At 43.7% G+C, this 23,425-nt stretch overlaps 1 protein-coding gene across 1 annotated transcript in view; it reads left to right on the forward strand.

Annotated features, from left to right (window-relative positions):
• SLC15A5 (solute carrier family 15 member 5) overlaps nt 1–13,462 on the forward strand; it is a 54,864-nt gene extending 41,402 nt beyond the window's left edge. Inside the window, exons 8-9 of the mRNA XM_083461328.1 lie at nt 10,449–10,557; nt 12,537–13,462. Of these exons, the coding sequence (XP_083317454.1) occupies nt 10,449–10,557; nt 12,537–12,684 (257 nt within the window). The 3' untranslated portion in view covers nt 12,685–13,462. The remainder of the gene's footprint in view (nt 1–10,448; nt 10,558–12,536) is intronic.
• Nucleotides 13,463–23,425: the final 9,963 nt, after the last annotated feature.

Genomic DNA, 23,425 nt, shown 5'->3' on the forward strand with positions numbered 1-23,425 from the left:
TTCCTCGGTGGAAAAAATCTTTTCTTATTCTGCTGGATATCTCTCCCTATTATGCCCAGTAGATATGCCTCTGGTTTCCCAGAATGCTTTTATTACCTTGCACTTCCACCACATATGATGGAAGGTGCCTTCCTTTTCTTTACATTTCCAACAGATCTTTGTACACTCCAGCTTCTGATTCTTTCCCAGGATGTCCCATTTTGGCTACTGCACTCTGACACAAGTCAGCTGGCTCCTGCCAGAGCTTGGGACCAAAAGAAGGGGTGGGCCTCTGTTAATAATAATAATAATAATAATAATAATAATAATAATAATAATAAATTTTATTTATACCCCGCCCTCCCCAGCCAAGACCAGGCTAACACCATATATAAAACAATTGATTGAAATACAACTTAAAAAACAAGATTAAAATACAGCATTAAAATGCAGCCTCATTTCACCAGAAACTCTAAAACTTTTTGGGGGGTGAAAACGTCAAGTCTTCACCAAGGCTAACTATCCAGACTGGTCCTCCGTGGGCCAGAAAAAGCCAGGGAAGTCCCCAAGTAGGAGTTCTGTCACAGAAGGAAAAAGGAAAAAAGAAAGAGGGGGAGGAGATCAAGTTAATTCCAAGCCAAAAGCCAGGTGGAACAACTCCGTCTTACAGGCCCTGAGGAAAGAAATCAGATCCTGTAGGGCCCTGGTCTCATGAGACAGAGCGTTCCACCAGGCCAGAGCCACTGTTGAAAAGGCCCTGGCTCTGGTTGAGGCTAATCTGACTTCCTCAGAGCCCGGGACCACTAGGGTGTTGCTATTTATGGACCTTAAGGTCCTCCATGGGGCATACCGGGAGAGGCAGTCCCGTAGGTTGAGCTGTGCAGTGGGAAGGTGGGGTCACTGAGGGGAGTGGATGTAACTTAGGAGGAAGCAGAGAGGTGTTGGCAGGGGGGGGGGGTCATTTAAAGAGTGTTGAGCGGCCTAGCCATGCTCCAATTTTCATCAGCAGGATGTTGGAGAGTATGCTAGTGAGACAGTGTAGCTGACCACTGAGGAACACTGTCCCTGGTGTAAGAGTTGTGCCAGGGAAGTGTCCAAATCAGACCAGGTTAGCAGCTAGTTGTCCTAAGAGCTGCTTCTGCACCATCCATTTAAAGCACTGTGATACGTTAAACCAGTGATGGCCAAACTTGGCCCTCCAGCTGTTTTGGGACTACAACTCCCATCATCCCTAGCTAAAAGGACCAGCGGTCAGGGATGATGGGAATTGTAGTCCCCAAACAGCTGGAGGGCCAAGTTTGGCCGTCACTGCGTTAAACAGTCATGGCTTCCCCCAAAGAATTCTGGGAACTGTAGTTTGTTAAGCCCCTATTCCTCTTCAAGAGCTACAATTCCAGAGTTCCTGGGAACTTCTGCATGCAGAGCAAATGCTCTCCCACTGAGCTATGGCTCTCCCCAAGCAGGGGAAATGTGTTTGGGGCAAGAAGGATCAGTAACTGTGGGGAAGTGTTGTCTTTGAATCTGCTTTATGGCAGGCTTTTTAAATATTTGAGAATTTATGTCCAACTCCCCGCTCACTTTTCACCTTCTTTTCTTTCTGATACCTGATCGCTCCCAACTGTTTTCACCCCTCTTCTCCCCCCCCCCACCTTTAAATTAATTTATCATTTTTACTGCTCTCCTCTTTGCTAAATGTTAAGGTCAAAAATCTCCCCAAGGTGCCAAGAAATTGTAATGCATCCTCTGCCAGCTGAGGTGGGCGTAGCGAGAGCGGGCGTGTGTTGCAAATGTTACATGTTAAGTAATGTTAATGCGGTGCCATTTTGCTGCTCTGCAAATGTGTCGAGTCACAAGATCTTTTTCATTCATTCTTTCTTTCTTTGATGCAATTAAGGATTCTTAACACCTATAGGCACTTCAGAGGGGAAATAAATTTGAGACAGAGGAGCCGTTTGTGCTTTCAGGTATTGCAGTACATGCACCCATGCCGTTACAGTGCAATTGTTCAAATGTTGGGCATGGACCCAGAAGAACTGGGTTCAAATCCTCGCTCGGCCATGAAGCTCATGAAGTGTTCAGGGGCAAGTCACCATCTCTTAGGTTAACCTACCTCCCTTTGTTATTGGAAGAATAACATTGCAACCTTCCTAGAGTGTTTTTCTTCCAGCTTGAATGAGTCCTTGAACTCTGATAATGCCTTTTGCTGGCCTGGGTGTAGGAAAGACAGGAGTGTGCTGAGCGCCTGTGTACAAAATCTACATGCATTGCTCTGCCCACTTTTGCCTTTGTCGTCACCCACCACCGGCATGCGGAACCTGGAAGGTCGCCCAGAAAGGAATGCAGCCCTTTTTCTTACTTCACGCCTTGTACAGGTCAAGGAGACATTCAACCAAACATACAGAGGGAAAACTCTCACAGAACTACATAACCAGTCAGGGTATATATTACATCTGTGAAGTTTATTTCGCTGCTGGTTTCTTACCCACACTTCCATCTGCCTGCCTCCTACCTCGCTGACTTTAACACAAAAAGAATTAACCCTTGAGCTGCACTTGTAATATCTTTGCTGTTGAACTTCTAACACCAATAATCTAGTGGAACGGTAGGCTTTCCCTCACTGGATGTTTTCAGGCAGAGGCAGGAGACCCATCTGCTGGGGAATGCACTGGCTTTTCCTGCCTAGAGCAAAGAGTCCTGTTAATTTAAGTGGATCTTCAGTGCGACTAACTTTGTTTATATCTGAACCATTGTTGTTGTTATTGTTGTTCAGTCATTTAGTCGTGTCCGACTCTTCGTGACCCCATGGACAGTACGCCAGGCACTTCTGTTTTCCACTGCCTCCCGCAGTTTGGTCAAACTCATGCTGGTAGCTTTGAGAACACTATCCAACCATCTCGTCCTCTGTCGCCCCCTTCTCCTTGTGCCCTCCATCTTTCCCAACATCAGGGTCTTTTCCAGGGAGTCTTCTCTTCTCATGAGGTGGCCAAAGTATTGGAGCCTCAGCTTCAGGATCTGTCTTTCCAGTGAGCACTCAGGGCTGATTTCCTTAAGAATGGAGAGGTTTGATCTTCTTGCAGTCCATGGGACTCTCAAGAGTCTCCTCCAGCACCAATACCTGAACCATAGTAAACATAAATACATTACTCATGTTGTTGGTGGGAAAGGACATGGCTGAGTGATAAACCAAAGGCCAATTGAGACCGACCTTTTGGAGCACCACCAACCTTCAACCACCCTCCACTTGCCTGCCTTCTTGCAACCAGTCCAGAGGGTAGCACTGCCTATAAGCTTCCTCATCCTTAGTCTCACTTTTGATCTTGTAGAATTCAGCAGAGGAAACGATGAGGGGGAAACTAGAACTACAATGTCATTGGCTCTGGCGCCACCTACTGTTCATCTCCCTACCTTCCACCCTACCGGTACAAATGGTCCCCAGCCACCAGCGCCAAAGATTAATTCATGCATCCGTGCATTACAGTAAGGCTTACAGTCAACTCTATGTTGGTTGTCCTGCTACGGAAGGAATGCTAGCATATTGTCAAGTCTCCCAAGTCCATCCAACAGGTCTGGCACTCTGGTTTGGGGATTGGAACTCAAATTTCCCAGATCCACAATGGCGCAGAATTTTGAAGAACTTTCAGACAAGGATATTTCAGCCTCATTTGCATCCTGTAGCATCTTGTTAGTCTAGAGTTGCATTTTTGCTGGCAAAGTGGGTAAGATAGTCACCCGGCGCCTTAAGTGGCGTTAATCATTTTTTAAAAATGTATCTATGAAGGATGGTGTGAATATGATAAAATAAGACTTCTTGGGAATTTGATGAGTGCAAACAGATGACGGGTGACAGTGATATTTCAGTACAAGCTGGGGAAGTGGATTTCTTAAGGCTCTTTCTACCTCCCTTGACATTTTAATGAGACACATGACAAAACCTATCCCCCTGTGCTACTTGTTATGGAGAGAAGTTTTTTTTCTAAAAAGTTGCAGTGCAAATATGTACATTCGGGTTTGGGTTGGAGGTTAAGAGTGAAGGAGACTGCCCTGAACTGGTTCCTTTTGACTCCATCTCACCTTGGTTATAAGAGCCCAATTACATCCATACTAGGCTTTTGGGATGCACTGTACAAGGGGCAGCCTTTAAAGACTGCTCTGAAACTTACACTGGTACCGACTGCAAGTGCTTGGGTGCTTGTAAGGGCCAGATGGCATACCAGGTACATTTAGGGTTGCCATATTTCCAAAAGTTTTTGAGATTTTTTAGGAAGACCCCAAACACGTTTTTTCGTCTGACTTGCCTAAGATCCAGGACAAAGCACCGCCTTTTGGAAATTCCCTCCAGACATCAATTCCGTCTTTGAAATCCCAGTAATGTCTGGGAAAATCTGGACATATGGCAGCCCCTGGACGTACATTGGCCCCTGCTTGTTTCTGTGTCCAGTTTAAATTTCAAGGAAAGGTTGCAACTCCATGGTAGAGAATCTGCCTTGCAAGCAGAAGGTCCCAGCTTCAATCTCTAGCTTCTCCAGGTAGGACTGGGAATGTCCCTGTCTGAAATCTGCAGAGCCACTGAGCTAGATGGACCAATTGTCTGAGTCAGTATAAGGCAGTTTACTATGTTCCGGTGCTGCTGGTAACCTTTAATGCCCTAGACAGTTTGGGACCAGGTTAGTTGAAGGATCAGCTACACCCATATGAACCTGCCCAGGCATTACAATCAATCTCAGAAGCACTCTGCATGGGTGTACCAAAAAGATCCATCAGATTATATACAATGCCCTTTCAGTGGTGGCCCCATATCGGTAGAATTCCATCCCTATGTGGTCTCTATTTTACTGGGTTTTAAGCAGCTCCCCATTGCTTTTCATAGAATCTTAGAGTTGGAAGGGACCACAAGGACCATCTAGTCCAACCCCCTGCAATGCAGAAATCTTTCACCCAAACTGGGACTCGAACCCACAACCCTGAGATTAAGAGTCTCATGCTCTACCACAGCTATCCCCTGGGCTACACCTAAATAATATGTGTAGTGCTGTGTGTTGTGTTAGCTGCTACTGTTTAAAATCTTTATAATGTGTGGAGGGTTTTTTAAAATGAGAATATGATTAACATTGTTTTTATGTTCCGTTTTGGTGTGAGCCACCACTGATAGCATTTAAAATGACAGGTAAATTCTGAAATAAAAATATACCTATGTGTGATGGTGATCCTCTCATTCAGTCTCTGATTGATCCTGGATACCAGCATTTTCCTAAAGTGGAATTACATGGTTGCTGAAAAGCCAGATTGGTTAAAAATGAGATCAATATTTTAAAAGATTATTATTATTTTGAAAAGATAATAGAAGGAAAGAGGGGATAAAGCCAGATTAAAAACATTGCCATCTGACATTAACGGGAGGAATATTCCATCAATCCTAATTTAAAAGCCTAGATTAATATAGGAAGTCAATATGTCCAAACATGTCTAAATCAGATTGGCAATTATAAGCCTTGTATTCAAATGTAGAAAGTGCAGTGAGATCTTCGGACGACTGAGTCATGAATGGGTAGTTATTTGTCATTCCAGCTTTGCAGTATATGTATCTTTGCCACCATATGGGCAAACAGAATCTACTTTTGTTGTCCGTCTCTTAGTCCCCACGTTGCAGGGCTATGATTTAGCAGGATGTGAACATCCACCAATATCAAGGATTCTTCCAGAGCAAAGTTAATATGAACAATAATTGTTGGCCTCTAGTTTGACTTTAAGAAACCCTTCAAAACTTGAGTCTGGGGTCTGTTTCTGATATACACTTCCAAACATATGCATGTCACTTCCGCCTATAGAGCTGCCTATTCTTATAAGCATTTTGAGATTGTTTCAAATACTTTTTGTGAGCTCAAAGTGAGTCTGTAACAAACAGGCTTCACAACTTGGTGTGAAGATTCTGCCACTTTGCTCCACACATGTGAAGCCCTGGGGCTTCTAGTTCCCATTCCTAAACTTCAACTTGGGATGGACTGGGCATCTAATTCCATCCTATTTTCGTCTTATTGGAGTTTAATTTGTTGACTTTAATTTGTTCCAGTGCATTGGATCTGTTCATTGTATCTATTTTGTGTGCACTATTTACATAAGATAGCCATGTTTAACATAAAATATACACACTTTTCAAAAAATTTGATGCTTCCAGGTACATTAACGCAAAATATGTATTTCTGAGCATGACTTTGACGCATGAAAAATGCATTGCAAATCTGGAGGGATGTGTGATCTGACTGGAAGTTGCCTTCTGATCCACTAGTTGTTTTGAGAATGTCAAATCCAGTCAGTCCACAGCAAAGAGTGGATCAAACTATTTCCTCCCTGATCCCTAATTCTAGTCATTTTCTGTTGAACTCAACAAAATGAACTGTGTCTAAGGATGGGCAAATCTGTCCATTTCAATTCCTCTCTGCTTCTCATTTTTGCAGTCTTAAATTCAGCTCTCTGCATTTCTGCAGCAATCTTTTTTTAAAAAAAGAGACACCTTTTGAACATACATCAGTGCAAATTTCTCCTAATGGTCACATTTTTGTATGCAGTATTGCCTAATGCACACACTTTCCCGCAAGCATTTTCCCCCAACACAATGCATTTTTGTTTCTTGTTTTCTGAATTATATGCCTTTTGTTGTTGGAGAATTGTGTCGCAAAATTCAGAAGTGTGCGAATTTCAAAAGCTAGCTGTGCTTCGCTTTGCATATTGGTTTGAGAAGTGCAACTTAAGTCGCTTCTCATTAATATGCAAACAAAAATAGATTTTCCCTCCCACCCATAAGCTGTAGCACAGGGACCCATATAAAACCCTTCCTTGCCGTCAGACACACTTATTCTCTCCTCGAGTCCTTGCAGCCGCTGGGATGTGTAAAATGAAAAGCTGCTTGATTATGAATGATGGCTCTAAAAGTTTATAAGCTACTAAAGGGGGAAGTATATAGTTCCTAGGTGCTCAGTCAGCTGACAGTGTTAAATGATATGTTTTAAACCTAGCTCTGGGAGTTCGGCTCAGTCTGTCGCATCTTTGAGGAGTAAGACAAGGGGAGTGGAGGAGGAGGTGCTGCTGTTCTGCTCCCTGACAAATGAAGGCAGTTTTTGTCTGAGGAACTGAGCGAGAGCAAGCTCTGCTGGCACCCGGCTGGCAACTGACAGCTTATTCTTGTTGATCCAGTGGAGGAAATTGCTTAACAAAGTTGTGTTTGCGGTTGTCCAAGAGAAGGACAGAAACATCTCTCCCCACAGGCTCAACTGCTCTTACAGCTTAACTCCCAGTTCGGCCTTTCAAAAATATTGCTTGCACTGTTATAGAATTGTGGAGTTGTTTGACTGATATATTTGTGTTCCCTCCAAGCCTGTGGTTTTATTTCTGTAAGATGTGAGTCTGCAGTATAAGGAACTGCCTGGTGGTCAAGCTAGTCTTTTTGCTAAGTTCATAGCCCCAGTCCAGCCTCTTAAGCATCCTTTGTACATGTCTAAAGAGTTGGTAAGATACTGGGTGTGTTGCCATAGAAACAACCAGGTAGTGATGCTTCCAGAAGGACAGGGCAAGCTTGCCCCCTTCCCCTTCACTGAATGGAAGACACATCATGGGGATTATCTAGGTTCATTTGCAGTTGGGAAGAAACAGAGGTTTGATTTGTGCAGGAACCAAAGCTATGACTTTGGGAACTCACCCAGAAATCAAATGAGGGACCAAGATCTGTTGGAGAGTTTATGATGTGAGCTCTCCTGTCTTATACTTGTGGGCATGGAGTTGAGGGTAAAACACATATCCATAGACAAGCGTGCATTAGAACTCCAGCAAAAGATCCTAAAGCTCTCAACAGTGTGTGTATCAACATACATGAGTGCTGGTTGCACACATGGGAATCCATGCACACACTTGTAACATGATGCTCAGCCTGTATACACATGTCAATAAAATCATATATCACAAAAAACTCCCAGTTTGGCCTTCATCACGAACTGGTGTGCAAAACTGGTTTGCACGTATTTTCCAGCAAGAGGGGACCCTCCAAAGTCTCTCCCGGCTCTGAAGTCCCTCCACGCCTCGCGTGACAAGTGGGGTTGTATGTACACAAACATTGTTCACGATATAAAAGAGGAAGCAAAGGAAAGCCCCTCCAAACCTACAGTGATGTGCTGTGTCTACCACAAGTGGTGGAGTGGAAACTCGGTCATCATTCCTACCTTTACTGTGCTTACCACTGCAAATGTTCCTGTTTACTGAAGATGTCATTTGATTCTCCAACATGGTGCCCGTGAGCACCATGCTGCCCTTGGGATATGTTCCTTGCCACCTGCTAAGACCTCCCATGCATGCTTAGGAGTGCCAGAGAGAGGGACTTTTTGAAATAATTTTTATTTGATTTTACAAATGCAAGGTTATAAAAATCCAAATATAAGTCCATATACAGAGATTCCTCCGAATCTCACGACTTCCCCCACACCCCCTCCATGGGGTCCCATTTTAAACATTTACAACTGCATATTCTTCCATACTCTAACTTTAAAATCACTCCATATAGTCCATGGTATTTGTTACGCTACAAGTGAAATGAAAATGTTTCCATCTGCTTACAGTGGTCTCTTAGATAACTTATACAGTGGTACCTCATGTTATGAACTTAATTCGTTTTGGAGGTCCGTTCTTAACCTGAAACTGTTCTTAACCTGAAGCACTACTTTAGCTAATGGGGCCTCCTCCTGCTGCCATTCTGCCGGAGCAAAGTTCTTAACCCAAGATACTGAAGCAAAGTTCTTAACCCAAGGTACTATTTCTGGGTTAGTGGAGTCTGTAACCTGAAGCATCTGTAACCTGAAGCGTCTGTAACCCAAGGTACCACTGTATAAATGTTTCCCATTCATTTGTAAAGTTTTTATCCCCTTGGTTCCTGGGTTTTCCTGTCAGCTTTGCCATTTCAGCATAGTCTACCAGCTTAGTTTGCCATTCCTCTCTGGTAGGGACCATCTCTGGGCGAGAGGGGTATGTGCATAAAAGCACTTCACAGGAGGCAAATAGCTATTCTTATCAGTCTATTTTTACTGCCAGAGGAGAGGCGCTTGTGGGATTTTCTGCTCCACATACTGGACTTGGGTATTGCATATGCAGACCTGGGGGACACCATTTGCGGCTCCATCTCTGGTAACAAAATATCATAGGTCAGCCCTGGGGGTTTTGTGACTAAGGCTGGGCTTGAACTGCTTGCTCTGCCCCATTTAGGTCTTGCTGCCACTTAGACATGGGTTCGTTCACCTGCCTCCATCCTATTCCTGTCCCATTTCATGCTGTTCCTTTGTGTCCCACTGTGCAAATTTTGTGCACACCATTTATGTATATGCACTTTTAACACACTTTCCAACACACTCTCCAATGCAATATGATTTTTTTAATGGAAAATCTTTGTGTGTGTGTGTGGAAAATATGTAAATCTGTGCACACATTTGGGGCACCAAAAATGCATTGCTGTATCTGATGAGGTCATAGAGTTGGAAGGGACCTTAAAGGGCATCTGGCCCAACCCCCCCAGAATGCATAATCTTACTGGGAGTTACATTCTGATATGCAAGAAATTTGGGAAGCAGTGGGTCGGTGTTATGTACTGAAGTTCTCACCCTGGGCCAGCAGGGGGATACTGTAGATAGTTCAGGTCCACATATGCAAATAAGGGATTGAAAGTGACGTTCAGTGATTGGATAGTTACAGAAAGTTGTTACAGTTACGTTGTACTGGAGCTCTATATAAGCAGGCTTGCTGAACCCTTCAGTTCAGTTCTGTTCTGGCCTGTGAATAAACAAGAGCTGTTTGAAGAATCGCTGTGTCGTCTGATATGTTCACCCACAACTTAACAGTCAGGTTAATCTACTGTAAGAAGCAGACCACATGATTCCAGCCTCATCACTATTTAACTACCTTCTGCAGGGTCTGTAAGACAGAGCCGTTCCACCTGGTTTTCAATTGTTGCATCAATTAAGTGTTTTAAATTTGTTGTTAGCCACCCTGAGCCTAGTTTTCTGAACCGGGAAGGGCGCGGTATAAATAAAGATTTATTATTATTATTATTATTATTATTATTAGTGATGAAACACGCATGTCATTTGGCAATCTCATGCTTTGTGTCAAGGGACCCTTCTGAGGTTTGAGGGTACCACTCTATTCTGCCTTGGTCAGACCACACCTGGACTAATGTGTCCAATTCTGGGCACCATGATGTAAGAGATGTCGACAAGCTGGAATGTGTGCAGAGGAGGGCGACCAAGATGATCAAGGGTCTGGAAAGCAAGCCTTATGAGGAGTGCTTGAAGGAGCTGGATATGTTTAGGCTGGAAAAGAGGAGACAGAGAAGAGATATGATAGCCATCTTCGAATATCTTGACACTCTATACTCTGTTTTTCTGATGGGTTTCTTGGAGCTCATCTAAATACAGTTTTTTCTCCTTTCTCCCCAACAGGTGACTGGTTTCCAAATGTTCTAAATGAGGGTAGACTGGAATGGTTTTACTTCTTTTTGGCCTCACTAATGATGATTAACACTTTAGGCTTCTGGACCATCTCACACAGGTAAGTCCTTGCATATTCTGTTGGGATATGAGTACTACGCAGCTGCGAACAAGCAGCTGGATGTTTACATCACATGATGGAGCTGACCATGGGACAGGAAGTTCCAGGGAATTCACAGAGCTTTGTTCTTTGTGTAATATGAGACCTTCCTGTTGCTTGTGTGAAGGAAGTCTTAGTGAGTTGCTCGGAGAAGTCTGAGTGAACGGACATGTTTTTGTACAGTTGTACAGTCAGAAATAAAGTAGAAATGTAACAGACTTTCTGACTATCTTCTTTCTCCTGCTGGTATGCAGGGAAAGGGGGTATGCACCTTTCACGCAGGGAGGTGTCGCCTATCAAGATCTACCCTGGACTGCCGGGATGCCAGCCAGGGAAGATCACCGGCAAACAAGCGCAGGGAGCCTGGGAGAGGGGCCAGCCTCTCCCGAGGGGGCTAGTTTTCCAACATATTCAGCACATGAATCTTGACACATGGTCGGACCAGCCTGAACAGAATGAATATTCACATATGATGCTGCATTTTCAGACAGGGGCTTGATATCCCTCTTGGAGGGCCTTCCCCAAGTTCCCAAGTGAGAAGCCACTAGAAAGAGAGAGGGCCCTTTCAGTGGTGGCCCTTCCTGATGGAATGCCCTCTGCAGAGATGCAGTGAACAGGGATGTTAAACAGAGCCAAATGACCCTGAATACACAGCTGTATCAGATGGGCTGAAACAACGCCTTTCAAAATATGCTTAACACAAACAGAATAGGACCTTTCTTTGCATGCAGGTCCCCAATATCCCCATCTTAGGTAACAGGTGAGCAGCTGTCAGTCACAATCCTGGGATGGTTAGACCTTTGAATTGACTCTGCATGAGGCAGTTCAACATATTGGAGGCCTTTCTTCGTGTGCCTCTTCCACAAGAGGGCTGGAGGATGGCAAAATGAGAACGGGGCCTTTTCTGCAGTGGCCCCTTGTTTGTGGAATGCTCTCCCCAGGGAAGCTCGCCTGCCGCCTTCATTATACACCTTTAGGTGCCAGACGAAAATGTTTCTCTTCAACCAGGCCTTGGGCTGGTTGACATCCAATGCCCTTTTAAATGTGTTGTGGGAGGGAGGAATGTTGCTTTGTTCCTGTTTTTATTGTGTGTTTTGTGTTTTTATCTTGTCTTTTTATGCTGTGAACCACTCTGAGATCTTTGGGTGAAGGGCAGTATACAACTTTAATACAGTGGTAACTCGGATTAAGAACTTAATTCGTTCTGGAGGTCCGTTCTTAACCTGAAACTGTTCTTAACCTGAGGTACCACTTTAGCTAATGGGGCCTCCTGCTGCCACCGCGCTGCCACCACGCGATTTCTGTTCTCATCCTGAAGCAAAGTTCTTAACACGAAGTACTATTTCTGGGTTAGCTGAGTCTGTAACCTGAAGTGTCTGTAACCCAAGGTACCACTGTAATAGTAATCATCATCATCATCATCACTCTTTCCCTTTTGGACTCTTGAAGGCATTAAACATGGCTGGTATATCCAAACAGTACAGTGGTGCCCCGCAAGACGAATGCCTCGCAAGACGGAAAACTCGCTAGACGAAAGAGTTTTCCGTTTTGGAGCTGCTTCGCAAAACGAATTTCCTATGGGCTTGCTTCGCAAGACGACAATGTCTTGCGAGTTCCTGCTGGTTCCCCCCCCCCTTTTTTTCTAAGCCGCTAAGCCACTTATCAGCTGATCCGATCAGCAGATAAGCCGCTAAAAGCCGCTATTAGCGCTAATCCGTCAATGGACTTGCTTCGCAAGACGAAAAAACCGCTAGATGAAGAGAATCACAGAACGGATTCTTTTCGTCTTGCGAGGCACCACTGTATTACATTGCACTTCAAATGTCTTTATACAATAGAAGCAGCCCAGAGTGGCTGGGGCAACCCAGTCAGATGGGCGGGGTACAAATAATAAATCATCATCATCATCAAAGGAGATTTAATTTATTTTTGCTTTGCAGGTACACTAATCTACAGCAGGACTACGACAAAGGATTCAGAGGGAGTCTTCTTCAAGAGCAACTTTTACAGCATGAGAAATCGCTTATATTTTATGACAGCATCCTGGATTGCCCCTCTCCTTTGTCTCCCGTGGAGACTCTCCTGTGAAATCTTGCTCTGAAAATGACTGGTTGGTCACACGGCGCAGTCAGTCACCAGAGTATTGTCTGTCAGATTTTAATGATACATTCCTGTCTGTGTTTATGAACTGACTTAACAATAAATGGGTTGTTGTTTCTCCTTTTCATGTCCTCATAAGATAGATAACATTTGAAATCTCAGCGAGAGCATTCAGACTTCGGCCCCGATCCTTAGCTTTCCATATGCCTAGCTCCCTTTACTGAGACACCCCAACAGGCAAGAGGAATATTTACAACTTTGTGTTCCGTGTGTGTGCAAGAGTTCACTCTGAAAATGACGTTTGCATGTAATAAAATCTCTTGCATCACAATGCTATGTAAGTTTCCTGTTCCACAAGGTTGGGAATCTGTGTCTGTTGAGCAAAAAGTCCAGGCGACTGAGGCAGGGCAGTCAGCAGTAAGGGGTAGGAAGCATGGAGTAGTGGTAATAACACTAATAATATATTTGAGTGGCTGATATGTTTCTCAGCAACCACTCCAAGCTGGGTTTGCTGATGGTATGCAAAGCAGCAAGAGGAAGACCTCCACTTGTGCATGAGAAGCAGCAGGAACATAGCTGGGGCTGATGGGAGATGTGCTTGAAAATACCTGGAGGACACTAGGTTGGAGAAGGCTGTAGCCAAGTGTCAGGGACCGTGCTGAGGAGGGTTGCACTGAGGAAAAATGGTTGGAGCCACTGCCTCCTCCTGATCCTGAATCTTCCCAGGAGCAGGAGGACAGTATAGATTTGGAACAGTGGTTTGCAGAGGGGCACACCGTATTTTTCTGTGTATAAGACTAGGTTTTCCCCCTAAAAAATAATGTCAAAAATTAAGGGAGCATCTTATACACGGATACATCTTCCCCCATTTTCTTAAATCTGAGTCCCCCAAAATAGGGGGTGTCTTATATATGGGGGCATCTTATAGACGGAAAAATACGGTATTTCAGAAGGCAGAAACTGGGAAATCCTGGATGGGGAACAGCTAGCAGAAGAAACACTAGAAGAGAGAGAGTTTACAGATTCACAGTCTCTGGATAGTATCCACACACACCCCTTCCCCAAAGTTCTGGAGAGCTCAGAAAGTGTCAGAACAGAAAACACTGCGGCTCCAAGCTCAGATTACAAGAAGTAGGAGTGACATATATTAATCGGGATGGAGGGGGGAGTGAACTTAATTGGGAGCACTGCCATTTCTAGGAGATGGGTTCTTTGTTCTCTTGCTGTGATTATTAAAGTTTCTAACTTATTTATTTATTTATTTATTTATTTATTTATTTATTGTACCCCACCCATCTGGCTGGGCTTACCCAGCCACTCTGGGCAGCTTCCAACAAAATATTAAAATACAGTAACGCATCAAACATTAAAAGCTTCCCTAAAGAAGGCTGCCTTCAGATGTCTTCTAAAAGTCTGGTACTTGTTCTCTTTGACATCTGGTGGGAGGGCGTTCCACAGGGCGGGTGCCACTACCAAGAAGGCCTTCTGCCTGGTTCCCTGGAACTTGGCTTCTCGCAGTGAGGGAACCGCCAGAAGGCCCTCTGCACTGGACCTCAGTGTCCGGGTAGAACTCCTTTTCCTTTGTTCTGCTTATCTACTGCCATGGGGGAGTAAGCTGATACCCTGAAGCCTGACCCTGAGGGTCTCATGCTTCCTCTCCCTGTCTTTTCAAGTCATTATGTAATGCCCAGAGCCACTCAGAGAGATTTCGAACATTGAAAGCAATGGAAATGGAAATAGAGAATCATCTCTGTACTAGACTGTACTAGACTGCAGCAAGAGGATAGCAAGGTTTCAGGTGCCTCTTCCAGCCCTACCTGAAGATTCAGGGGAATGAACCTGGAAGCTTCTGCATCCACAGGCAGGTGCTGTAACCACTGAGCTACAGCCCTGCACTAATCCAGTGTAGCTATAGCCATTATTGACCATTATTGACCACAACCCAAACCTAAGAACCAGATGCTCAACCCCTTCATCCTGCACAGCAAAGCAAACTTCATTAAAAAAAACCACACACCCTGTAAATTACCAAGCCTACTCTGAATGAGTTAAATGTATCTGCTGGGTGACATTAAGAGACGCTCTTTATAAAAAAGAATTTGAACCATTTCCCAGGTACTACGGGCAAGACAAAGCATGTGGGACATTGTTTCAGGTAGAATGGGGGGGGGGGAGAGAGAGAAGAGAGATCAGTGGCAGGGATTAAGCTATCCATCTGTTGAGTTTGCACTGATGATGGAGCACATGCTCTCCATTGCAATGAGATGCGTTCAGAGAGCATTTTTCATTTCCACTGCCTAGCAACAAAGTCATTCAGCACCTGCAATAGTTTAAGCATTAAGCATAATTGGCTTTGCTTGACATAAATCTGTAGTTTTGTAAATAAGAACAGGGTAGTCTCGTCGTCATACCAATTAGCGGAAAGGAATGCTTTCTTGGTGTCTGCTGTTTTTGGAGAGGGTAGATGGGTCTCTTTATTGAAAGGATTGCTCGCGGACAGCGCCTGGTGTTGCTGACAGTTTGCCAAGGAAGCTCGGAGAGGTGACCCGAGGCTTCCTGAATGACCTTAGGCCAAAAGGAGAGGATCCTTTGTCCCTCTCCACCATCGCTATGGCTATATTCATGTCAGCAAAGCCTCTCTGCTTCGTGAGCGTCCGTCCCAATTCGTTCGCACAAAATTTCTGCAGAGGTTATGCAATGCCAGTTTCAAATCTTGGTTACTTCACATGTCTCCCACTTGGATATGCCATCACTTTCCTTGCAGCAAAATATCCTCTTCCTTTTTAGAAAGCAGATTTGTTGCACTACAAAGGCTGTAGTGCCTTTGCTATTTCATTATGAAGGCACACGCTAGCACATGAAGGTCAGCAGTGATGTAGCATGGGGGGGCACAGGGGCAGTTGCACAAAATTGTTAGGGGCGGTTTTGCACAAAATTGTTAGGGGTGCAAAATTTCAACACCCTGTGCTGCCTCAATACAGCTGCATGCTTCCGTTGCTGGACGTCGTTGAAAATGGCTTTTCCATGAAAACCAGAAACTGACCTCTGGACAACAGAATGACTTCTCTGATCTCTGTGACTGTGATCTGCTGGGTGACACAGATGCTGTTAGGCAGTTGAATGTGTCTATTTCCCTCCCTCCCATCCACCACCCTCTGCGTGGCCCAGGGCATTGGCACCCCATGTTTCACCACTGGGTGGCAATTGGAAAATAACTGTAGCAAGATACTACTGAGAAGAATGTTGCTGTGTACTCTTACCTGATGCAGGTTCTATTCTGTACCTAGGGTGCTTTGGAGACTTAAGTATTTTGGCCTTTTCTTAAACCAAAAAGCTTTTCAGAAGAATGTAAGAGCAGCACAATCTCCATAGCTGCGTATGTCTTCAGAGCTCCTCTTCCAACTTCGTAAAATGACAAGGTCTTGATATGAGGGACATTACGGCCCTGCTGGATCAGACCAAAGGCCCATCTAGTCCAGCGTCCTGTTCTCACAGTGTCCAATCAAATAATAATAATAATAATAATAATAATAATAATAATAATAATAATAATAATAATTTATTTCTACCCCACCCATCTGGCTGGGTTTCTCCAGCCACTCTGGGCGGCTTCCAACAGAACATTAAAATACAATAACCTATTAAACATTAAAAGTTTCCCTAAACAGGGCTGCCTTCAGATGCCTTCTAAAAGTCTCGTAGTTGTTGTTCTCTTTGACATCTGGTGGGAGGGAGCTCCACAGGGTGGGTGCCACTACCGAGAAGGCCCTCTGCCTGGCTCCCTGTAATTTTGCTTCTCGCAGGGAGGGAACCGCCAGAAGGCCCTCGGAGCTGGACCTCAGTGTCCGGGCAGAACGATGGGGGTGGAGATGCTCCTTCATGTATACTGGACCGAGGCCGTTTAGGACTTTAAAGGTCAGCACCAACACTTTGAATTGTGCTCGGAAATGTACTGGGAGCCAGTGTAGGTCTTTCAAGACCGGTGTTATGTCTCCAGGAAGCCCAAAGTCAAGACCTGAGGGAACAGCCTCCAACAGTGGAGGAAGAACATAGCCGTCAAGGCTGGTAGCCACTGGCAGCCCAATCATTCAGAGCTCAGAGCTCCATAATTCCATAGCTTAGGGCCATAGCTCAGCACTAGAGCATCTGCTTTGCATGCAGAAGGTCCTGGGTTCTATTCCCAACGTATCTAAGTAGAACTGGGAGAAATCTCTTCCTGAAATCCCGGAAAGCCATTGCCGCTGCAGACAATATTGAGACAATATAAGGCAACTTTCTATGTGCCTGTTGTGTAGGCAGTGACGAATCCCCAGCAACTGAGCACACATTCATTATAATTTGGGGTTAGCACCATTTTATGACCCCATTACTGTTCCTTAACCAATCTGCTAATTATCTTTTAATTAATTATTTTTAATCTGGCATTGAATTAATTATCAATCCTTTAATTCCCCAGTTATAATTTTCTTTAATGAAAGAGAGGTTCAGCATTATAACAACATAACGCTACAGCATTATTGCAGGGTGGAGTCGTAGCAATGTGGTGCCATAATACAGGGACATTAAAGCAGCATAGTGCTGTAGCAGTGCATCTCTTTAATTTTTTTTTAAAAGCAAGCTGGAAAACTGTTTTAGAAATAATTAAAGGGTTCATTTCTTAAATGATATAAAATAAAGGGGTCATAATATTATCAGCCATCACAAGGATTATAGTCGGAAGTTATGCCATGCCCACTGGTGTGAACAGAACATTGCAGAAGGTACACAGGGAGGCATGACGATGCTCCTGATAGCATGGGTGGAAAATTACAAGTCCTTTTGTAGCTAACAATGGAAGTGCAATGACTGGGTAGTTCAGGGCTGTTGCTCATTGGCAGAGCAGTTGCTTTGCATACAGAAGGTTCCTGGTTCAAACCCTGGCATCTCCACATTAGGTCCCTGCCTGGCACCCAGGAGCGCCACTGCTTGACCATGTTGACAACTGGATGGGCCAATAGTCTATCACATGGCAGGACAGAATTCCAAACAAAGATGGGCCCAGGACTGACTTGCTGGGAGCCTGAAGGGCCCGGCCCTGCTTCTCTCCACCTGGCTTGAAGCGGGGCCTGACAGGCTCCATAAAGGACTGCTGCTGCTGTTGAGGGGCAGAGAGGGCTCCATTTTTTGTTTTGGTTTTTAAATTGCTTTTATTTTTTACCTATGTCATTTTAAACTGTGATATTAATGCTGTACAGTGGTACCTTGGGTTAAGAACTTAACTCGTTCCGGAGGTCCGTTCTTAACCTGAAACTGTTCTTAACCTGAGGTACCACTTTAGCTAATGGGGCCTGCCGCTGCGCCACCAGCATGCAATTTCTGTTCTCATCCTGAGGTAAAGTTCTTAACCCGAGGTACTATTTCTGGGTTAGCGGAGTCTGTAACCTGTAGTGTCTGTAACCTGAAGTGTCTATAACCTGAGGTACCACTGTATTCTTAGTTTTAGATTTTATGATTTATGTGGAAATGGTTTTCCATTTGGTTGTGCCCTTTTTGACGTGTTTTATTTATTGCTTATGACTTTTGTTACGTTGGTGATTATGTAAATCTTGTCATGTTGTAAGCTGCCTTGAGATTGTTTTAACTATGGAAAGCCGGCATACAAATAAAGTGATGATGATGACGATGATGTGCTCTCCCAAGCCCATGTTGCCAGCATGTTTGCACTCCTGTCTCTTTTTTGTTTTTGTTTTTTATTAACATATAAAACACATACATATACATTTACACAATACACATACACAACACACTACCTAATTTTCATAACATAAAACATACCTACATTACTCTATATAGTACCTACCTATACTATACATATCAACATGTTTGCACTCCTGTCTCAGTGACATCCATGCTGGTTTGGCCATGTCTGCAGAATGGAATGTGGCAGGACCCCCAAGGATGTGTTCTGTGGGGAGCTAGCTTCAGGCACCAGGCCCATTGACAGGCCAATTCTGCCTTACAAAAATGTCTGCAAACATGACGTGAAGGCTGGCACCATCAACCCCACCACATGAGAATCCCTTGTGGACGACCACCATGCCTAGAGACAGACAGTCAGGTTGTGCTTCCACAGTTTATGATATTTTAAAATCCTCATGAAAATTTGTCAGCAGATTTCTCCTCATATACACGTGCTTGTATGCAATTTTGCCTAATATGTACATTTTGCAAAGCAATTTCCCCCTAGTTTTGTTATTTCCACTAATATCTACATTTTTATACGCTAGTATATGCATTTATGTGCAAACTACTTGATTGGAGAACCGTGCTGCCGATTTTGAAGGGTGGCAGCATAAAAAGAAATCGGCCCATGCGTTATTTTGGAAATTATGTAGGTTCGCCTTTAAATCTTAATGGAATCAAATTTCTCCCCTTTCCCTTCTCTCCCAACAGTGAATTGGGCGTGTGTGCATGTGTGTTTTTAAAGAGACACTTCAAGAGTGAGTCCCAATTTAAATTCTGCGTCGAACTTGAAGACACACAAATTGGGAGCTAAATCTCAAAGCTTCTGGTGAGGGTCTCTGGCAGGTCACCCAAATCCAGTCACTCAAACATTTTGTGATTGCTTCCCCTGCACTTACGTAAGTGATGCTGTTTGACACCTCGGAGACAATTTCTCATGTTAGATGGGTTGTAAACGAGCACATGGTCCAGAATAATTAACGGTAACACTTCAGTCCTTTCCTGACAGAGTTGTGTTTCTCATATGCTTTGCGCTGGTCTGTCTCCTTAACTGCATGCAGCCATGCCTGAAAGACGAGAAAGAACGAGATGGACAAGTGTGTCACTGATCGAACCTCCTTTGCTGTAATTAGAAGTGTACAGGGAATAAATTATCCTCACGTTCAAGCTGTCCAGCCTGCACTAATAATAACACAACCCAAAATGCAATCTGTTTATGCCGAGGCAGGGCTGAATTTGCAACCAAATGTTTTCCACTGCCCGATTGAGTTGATTAGGTAAAAACAGCTCTGTCAATACATTTCAGGTGCAGAGGGCTCCCCTCTTTTTTTCTTTTTCTCCTGCAAAGCAGGCAATCTATTTCCTGTAGATCGCTAATCTAATCTTCCGTAAATTTTTAGCACCAAACTCCCTGTTGACTTAACTTGGTTGAATTTAATAGCCATCAGATGGGTAAATCAAAGCAGCTGATGTGGGGCCGCAGAAGGACTTGGTTCCTAATATTCTTCTAGACACCATGCCGTTGAACTCAAAAGCTTTGCTGTGGACAAATGCTGGCTCCCTTGGCCTGAAGAGAGATGAGCGTCACACCCCATAGTCGCCTTTGACTGAACTTAACTGTCATGGGGTCCTTTAACTTTACCTTTTACCTAGAGGTGGGGAAAAGAGTTCAGACAAACAAGATGGAGTTGTTTGTTTCTGAAAAACTATTCAGGCCTCAGCGTGAAACATACATTTTTCTTCTATCATCATCATTTTCATTATTAATACATTTATTTTATTTATTTTATGAATAAAAGCAATGTTTTAGCACTGAATTTTAATTCTTCTCTATTTATAATTTTAACATTTACACACCATGTTTCCATCAGCATCAAACATACAATTGTCTTCTTTAGCAGCCTTTAAAAGGTTTTTGGGTTTGTTTGTTTTTTGATGTCTTTAAAAGTTTCTAAATGGTTTTTAAAAATTGCTTTTAGATGCCTGAATATGTTTTCATTTTTTATCATTCTAATTCAGTTTTTAACACTTTAACAATGTTATACATTCTCAATCTAGATAATATAGATACAAATAAGGAACATTTCTGATTGAGATATTATAATATTGTAGCTATTTAATTATCAACAAGAAAAGAAAACCTAAAGAGAGAGAGAGGAGGAGGAGAAAGAAAAGAATAGAAAAGAATTGGGGGAGTTAGAGTGGTCCTGGAGAGAGATAAAGAATCTACTGCATTTGTCGAAAACCATACAATATTTCTTAGATATATTAATATTATTTGAGTAGCAGGTTTCTCACTATAAAAACTTGGAGATTCCAATGAGTCTGGATCCAGAATGATTATTAATAGATTAAATGCTTCCTTATTAATATGTATAGAAAAGTGGTTATAAATATGGGTTTGAGTACTGTTATGAATGTGGTGGGAAAGGGAGAACCAAGGAAATGGAGAACCTGAATATTTTAATTTTATTTTTTGCTTTAAATTGTGTTGTTTTCGCATTTTGTTGTTTGCCGACCTGGACTACTTTTGGAGGAAAGGTGGGGTGAGCTGGCAAGGGCTGATGGGCGCTGTGGTCCAAAACAGCTGGAATGCATCAGGCGGACAGAGGTTGGCTTGAAAGACAGAGAGGAAGGAGTGAGGTGCATATTCTGAAGGAGGCACTTCCTCTACTCCAACACCACTGCTAAGAAGGTCCTACCAATGTAGCCACTCACCATGTTTGAGGCAGGGAGGTCATATGGAGTTGGACCTCTGAGGAAGGGAAGGAATGGCCATTGCTTCATGGCAAGAGTTGATGCTTTACATGTGGAAGGCCCCCACTTTCAATCCCTCGCATCTCCACTATTTCTGTTGCTGTGATTTGTTTTTTGTTCTGAATTTTAAATTGTTGCAACTTGCCCTAGGGCCTGCCGGTGAAGGGCAAATCATAAACTTAATCATCGGCATAATTAATAATATGAAGACGTGATTTCCTATGACACCAGTATCAAGTAACGTCAACTCGCCTTTTTGCTTCCCGCAGCATTGTGTGCTAGCACCCACATAAATTTTTGTTGTTGTTTAGTCGTTTAGTCGAGTCCGACTCTTCGTGACCCCATTGACCAGAGCTCACCAGGCACTCCCATCTTCCACTGCCTCCTGCAGTTTGGTCAAACTCATGTTAGTAGCTTCAAGAACACTGTCCAACCATCTCATCCTCTGTCGTCCCCTTCTCCTTGTGCCCTCCATCTTTCCCAACATCAGGGTCTAATCCAGGGAGTCTTCTCTTCTCATGAGGTGGCCAAAGTATTGGAGCCTCAGCTTCAGGATTTGTCCTTCCAGTGAGCACTCAGGGCTGATTTCCTTAAGAATGGATAGGTTTGATCTTCTTGCAGTCCATGGTACTCTCAAGAGTCTCCTCCAGCACCATAATGCACACAAATACTGGCAACTCATTTTTTACCACCACCCCCCCAAAAAACCCCCACCACTGATCATGATCATCATTACTGAGAAGAAGCTCCCACTGTATAATGTGAAGGAGACCTCAATTTAATAATAATCCCTGTGCATTAGTCTTTACCTTCAGTCTTTCTTCTAGGGAACCCTGCCTGAGATGCACAGATTGGAGGAGTCCACTGAATGTCTCCTTCATGACAGCTTAATCGATCCCTCCAGCCCAAATGCCAGAGCACTTCTGCTGTGCCAAGCATCCCAATATGGCTGCTTCTTTGTGGGTTTGTGTATATGCCGGGCTTCCTCATTCGTGGCTTCCCCTTGTGCTTAATTGACAGAAAGAGATACCTGCTGTGAGCCATTGGCCTTGACCAAACGAGGAAGCCCATGTGGGCAGGAGCTCCATAGTAAGCAACGGAGGTCACAAGGCGCTCCATATCAGCACCGGCATCTACCGATTACTGAAAATCCAGGGATATTCAGTCATCTGTCTCTCCACAGATTTTGAAAGAACGCGTTCGGTTTCCATCTGCCAAGACTACAAGGAGAGTTAAACTGCATTGGAGGAACTGTGGGGACATCCAGTGGTCACATGGTTTAATTAATTACAGCTGAGTTCCTCGGTGTCACAATACATCGTTTTCCAAGGGGTGCCTCTTTTATCCAGTCACACCGTGCCGTGAAGCATTGCTGGGCTTTCGGTGTGTCTGTTTGCCTAGACATATTTGCAACCACTAAATGAAACCTTGTATTTCCTCTCAATTTGTATTTTCACTGTAAATGCTGGGAACTGGGAGGGAGGGAGAGAGAGAGAGAGAGAGAGAGAGAGAGAGAGAGAGAGACTGTGGTGAAAACAATAGCCTACTACCCCTGCCCCCACCCCTCCGCCGGTGCTTTTTTTAAAAAAATCAAAAAATAGGGACATTTGGTAGGTACAAGTTTCTGCCTGCTGGCTATGTGACAGCTTATTTAGAATGAGTTTGTGGTGCTAAAAATCATCTTCCAAATTGGCACATGCTGTCATCTGTCTGATCAAATGACAAGCTTTGGAAGCTAACCTGTTTGGTTGACTCTGGTGAGGTTCTTTGCACCCCAAGGTGGGGGGCAAAAGAGACTTAGTGCCATGTAAGTCTCAATGACTGATGCACAAGGCAAGACATATTTGGTAAGAATCTTCTCTGCCTTGCTGGGTCCAGGAACAGCAGAAATAAGCCAACCAGTTTAGATAGGGAACAAGAATTCGGTGCCTAAACAGGGTCCCAGAGATTGATAGTGTTGTGCCATGACCCACAACCATTTATAAGTTGTGAATGTTTGTTTCTCAATTTGATCCTTTTATGTGGTTTTGTCATGCCCTGTGGTGTTTTATGTGTTGTGACTTGCAGTTATTTTTATCGATCATAGTTTAGTAGTTATTTAATCTGTTAAGAGTGAATTTCTGTTTAATTATTATTTGCTGATGCTTTGAGAGTTAATTTTATTGTGTACTGTTATATTATTGAATATTACTTTATTTAAGTCGTTCCATTTTAAAGTTATGTTTTATTATGACTTTATGTATTGGGTCCG

Source organism: Podarcis liolepis (assembly GCF_965112155.1).
Source record: "Podarcis liolepis genome assembly, chromosome: 10".
NCBI classification, from domain to species: Eukaryota; Metazoa; Chordata; class Lepidosauria; order Squamata; family Lacertidae; genus Podarcis; species Podarcis liolepis.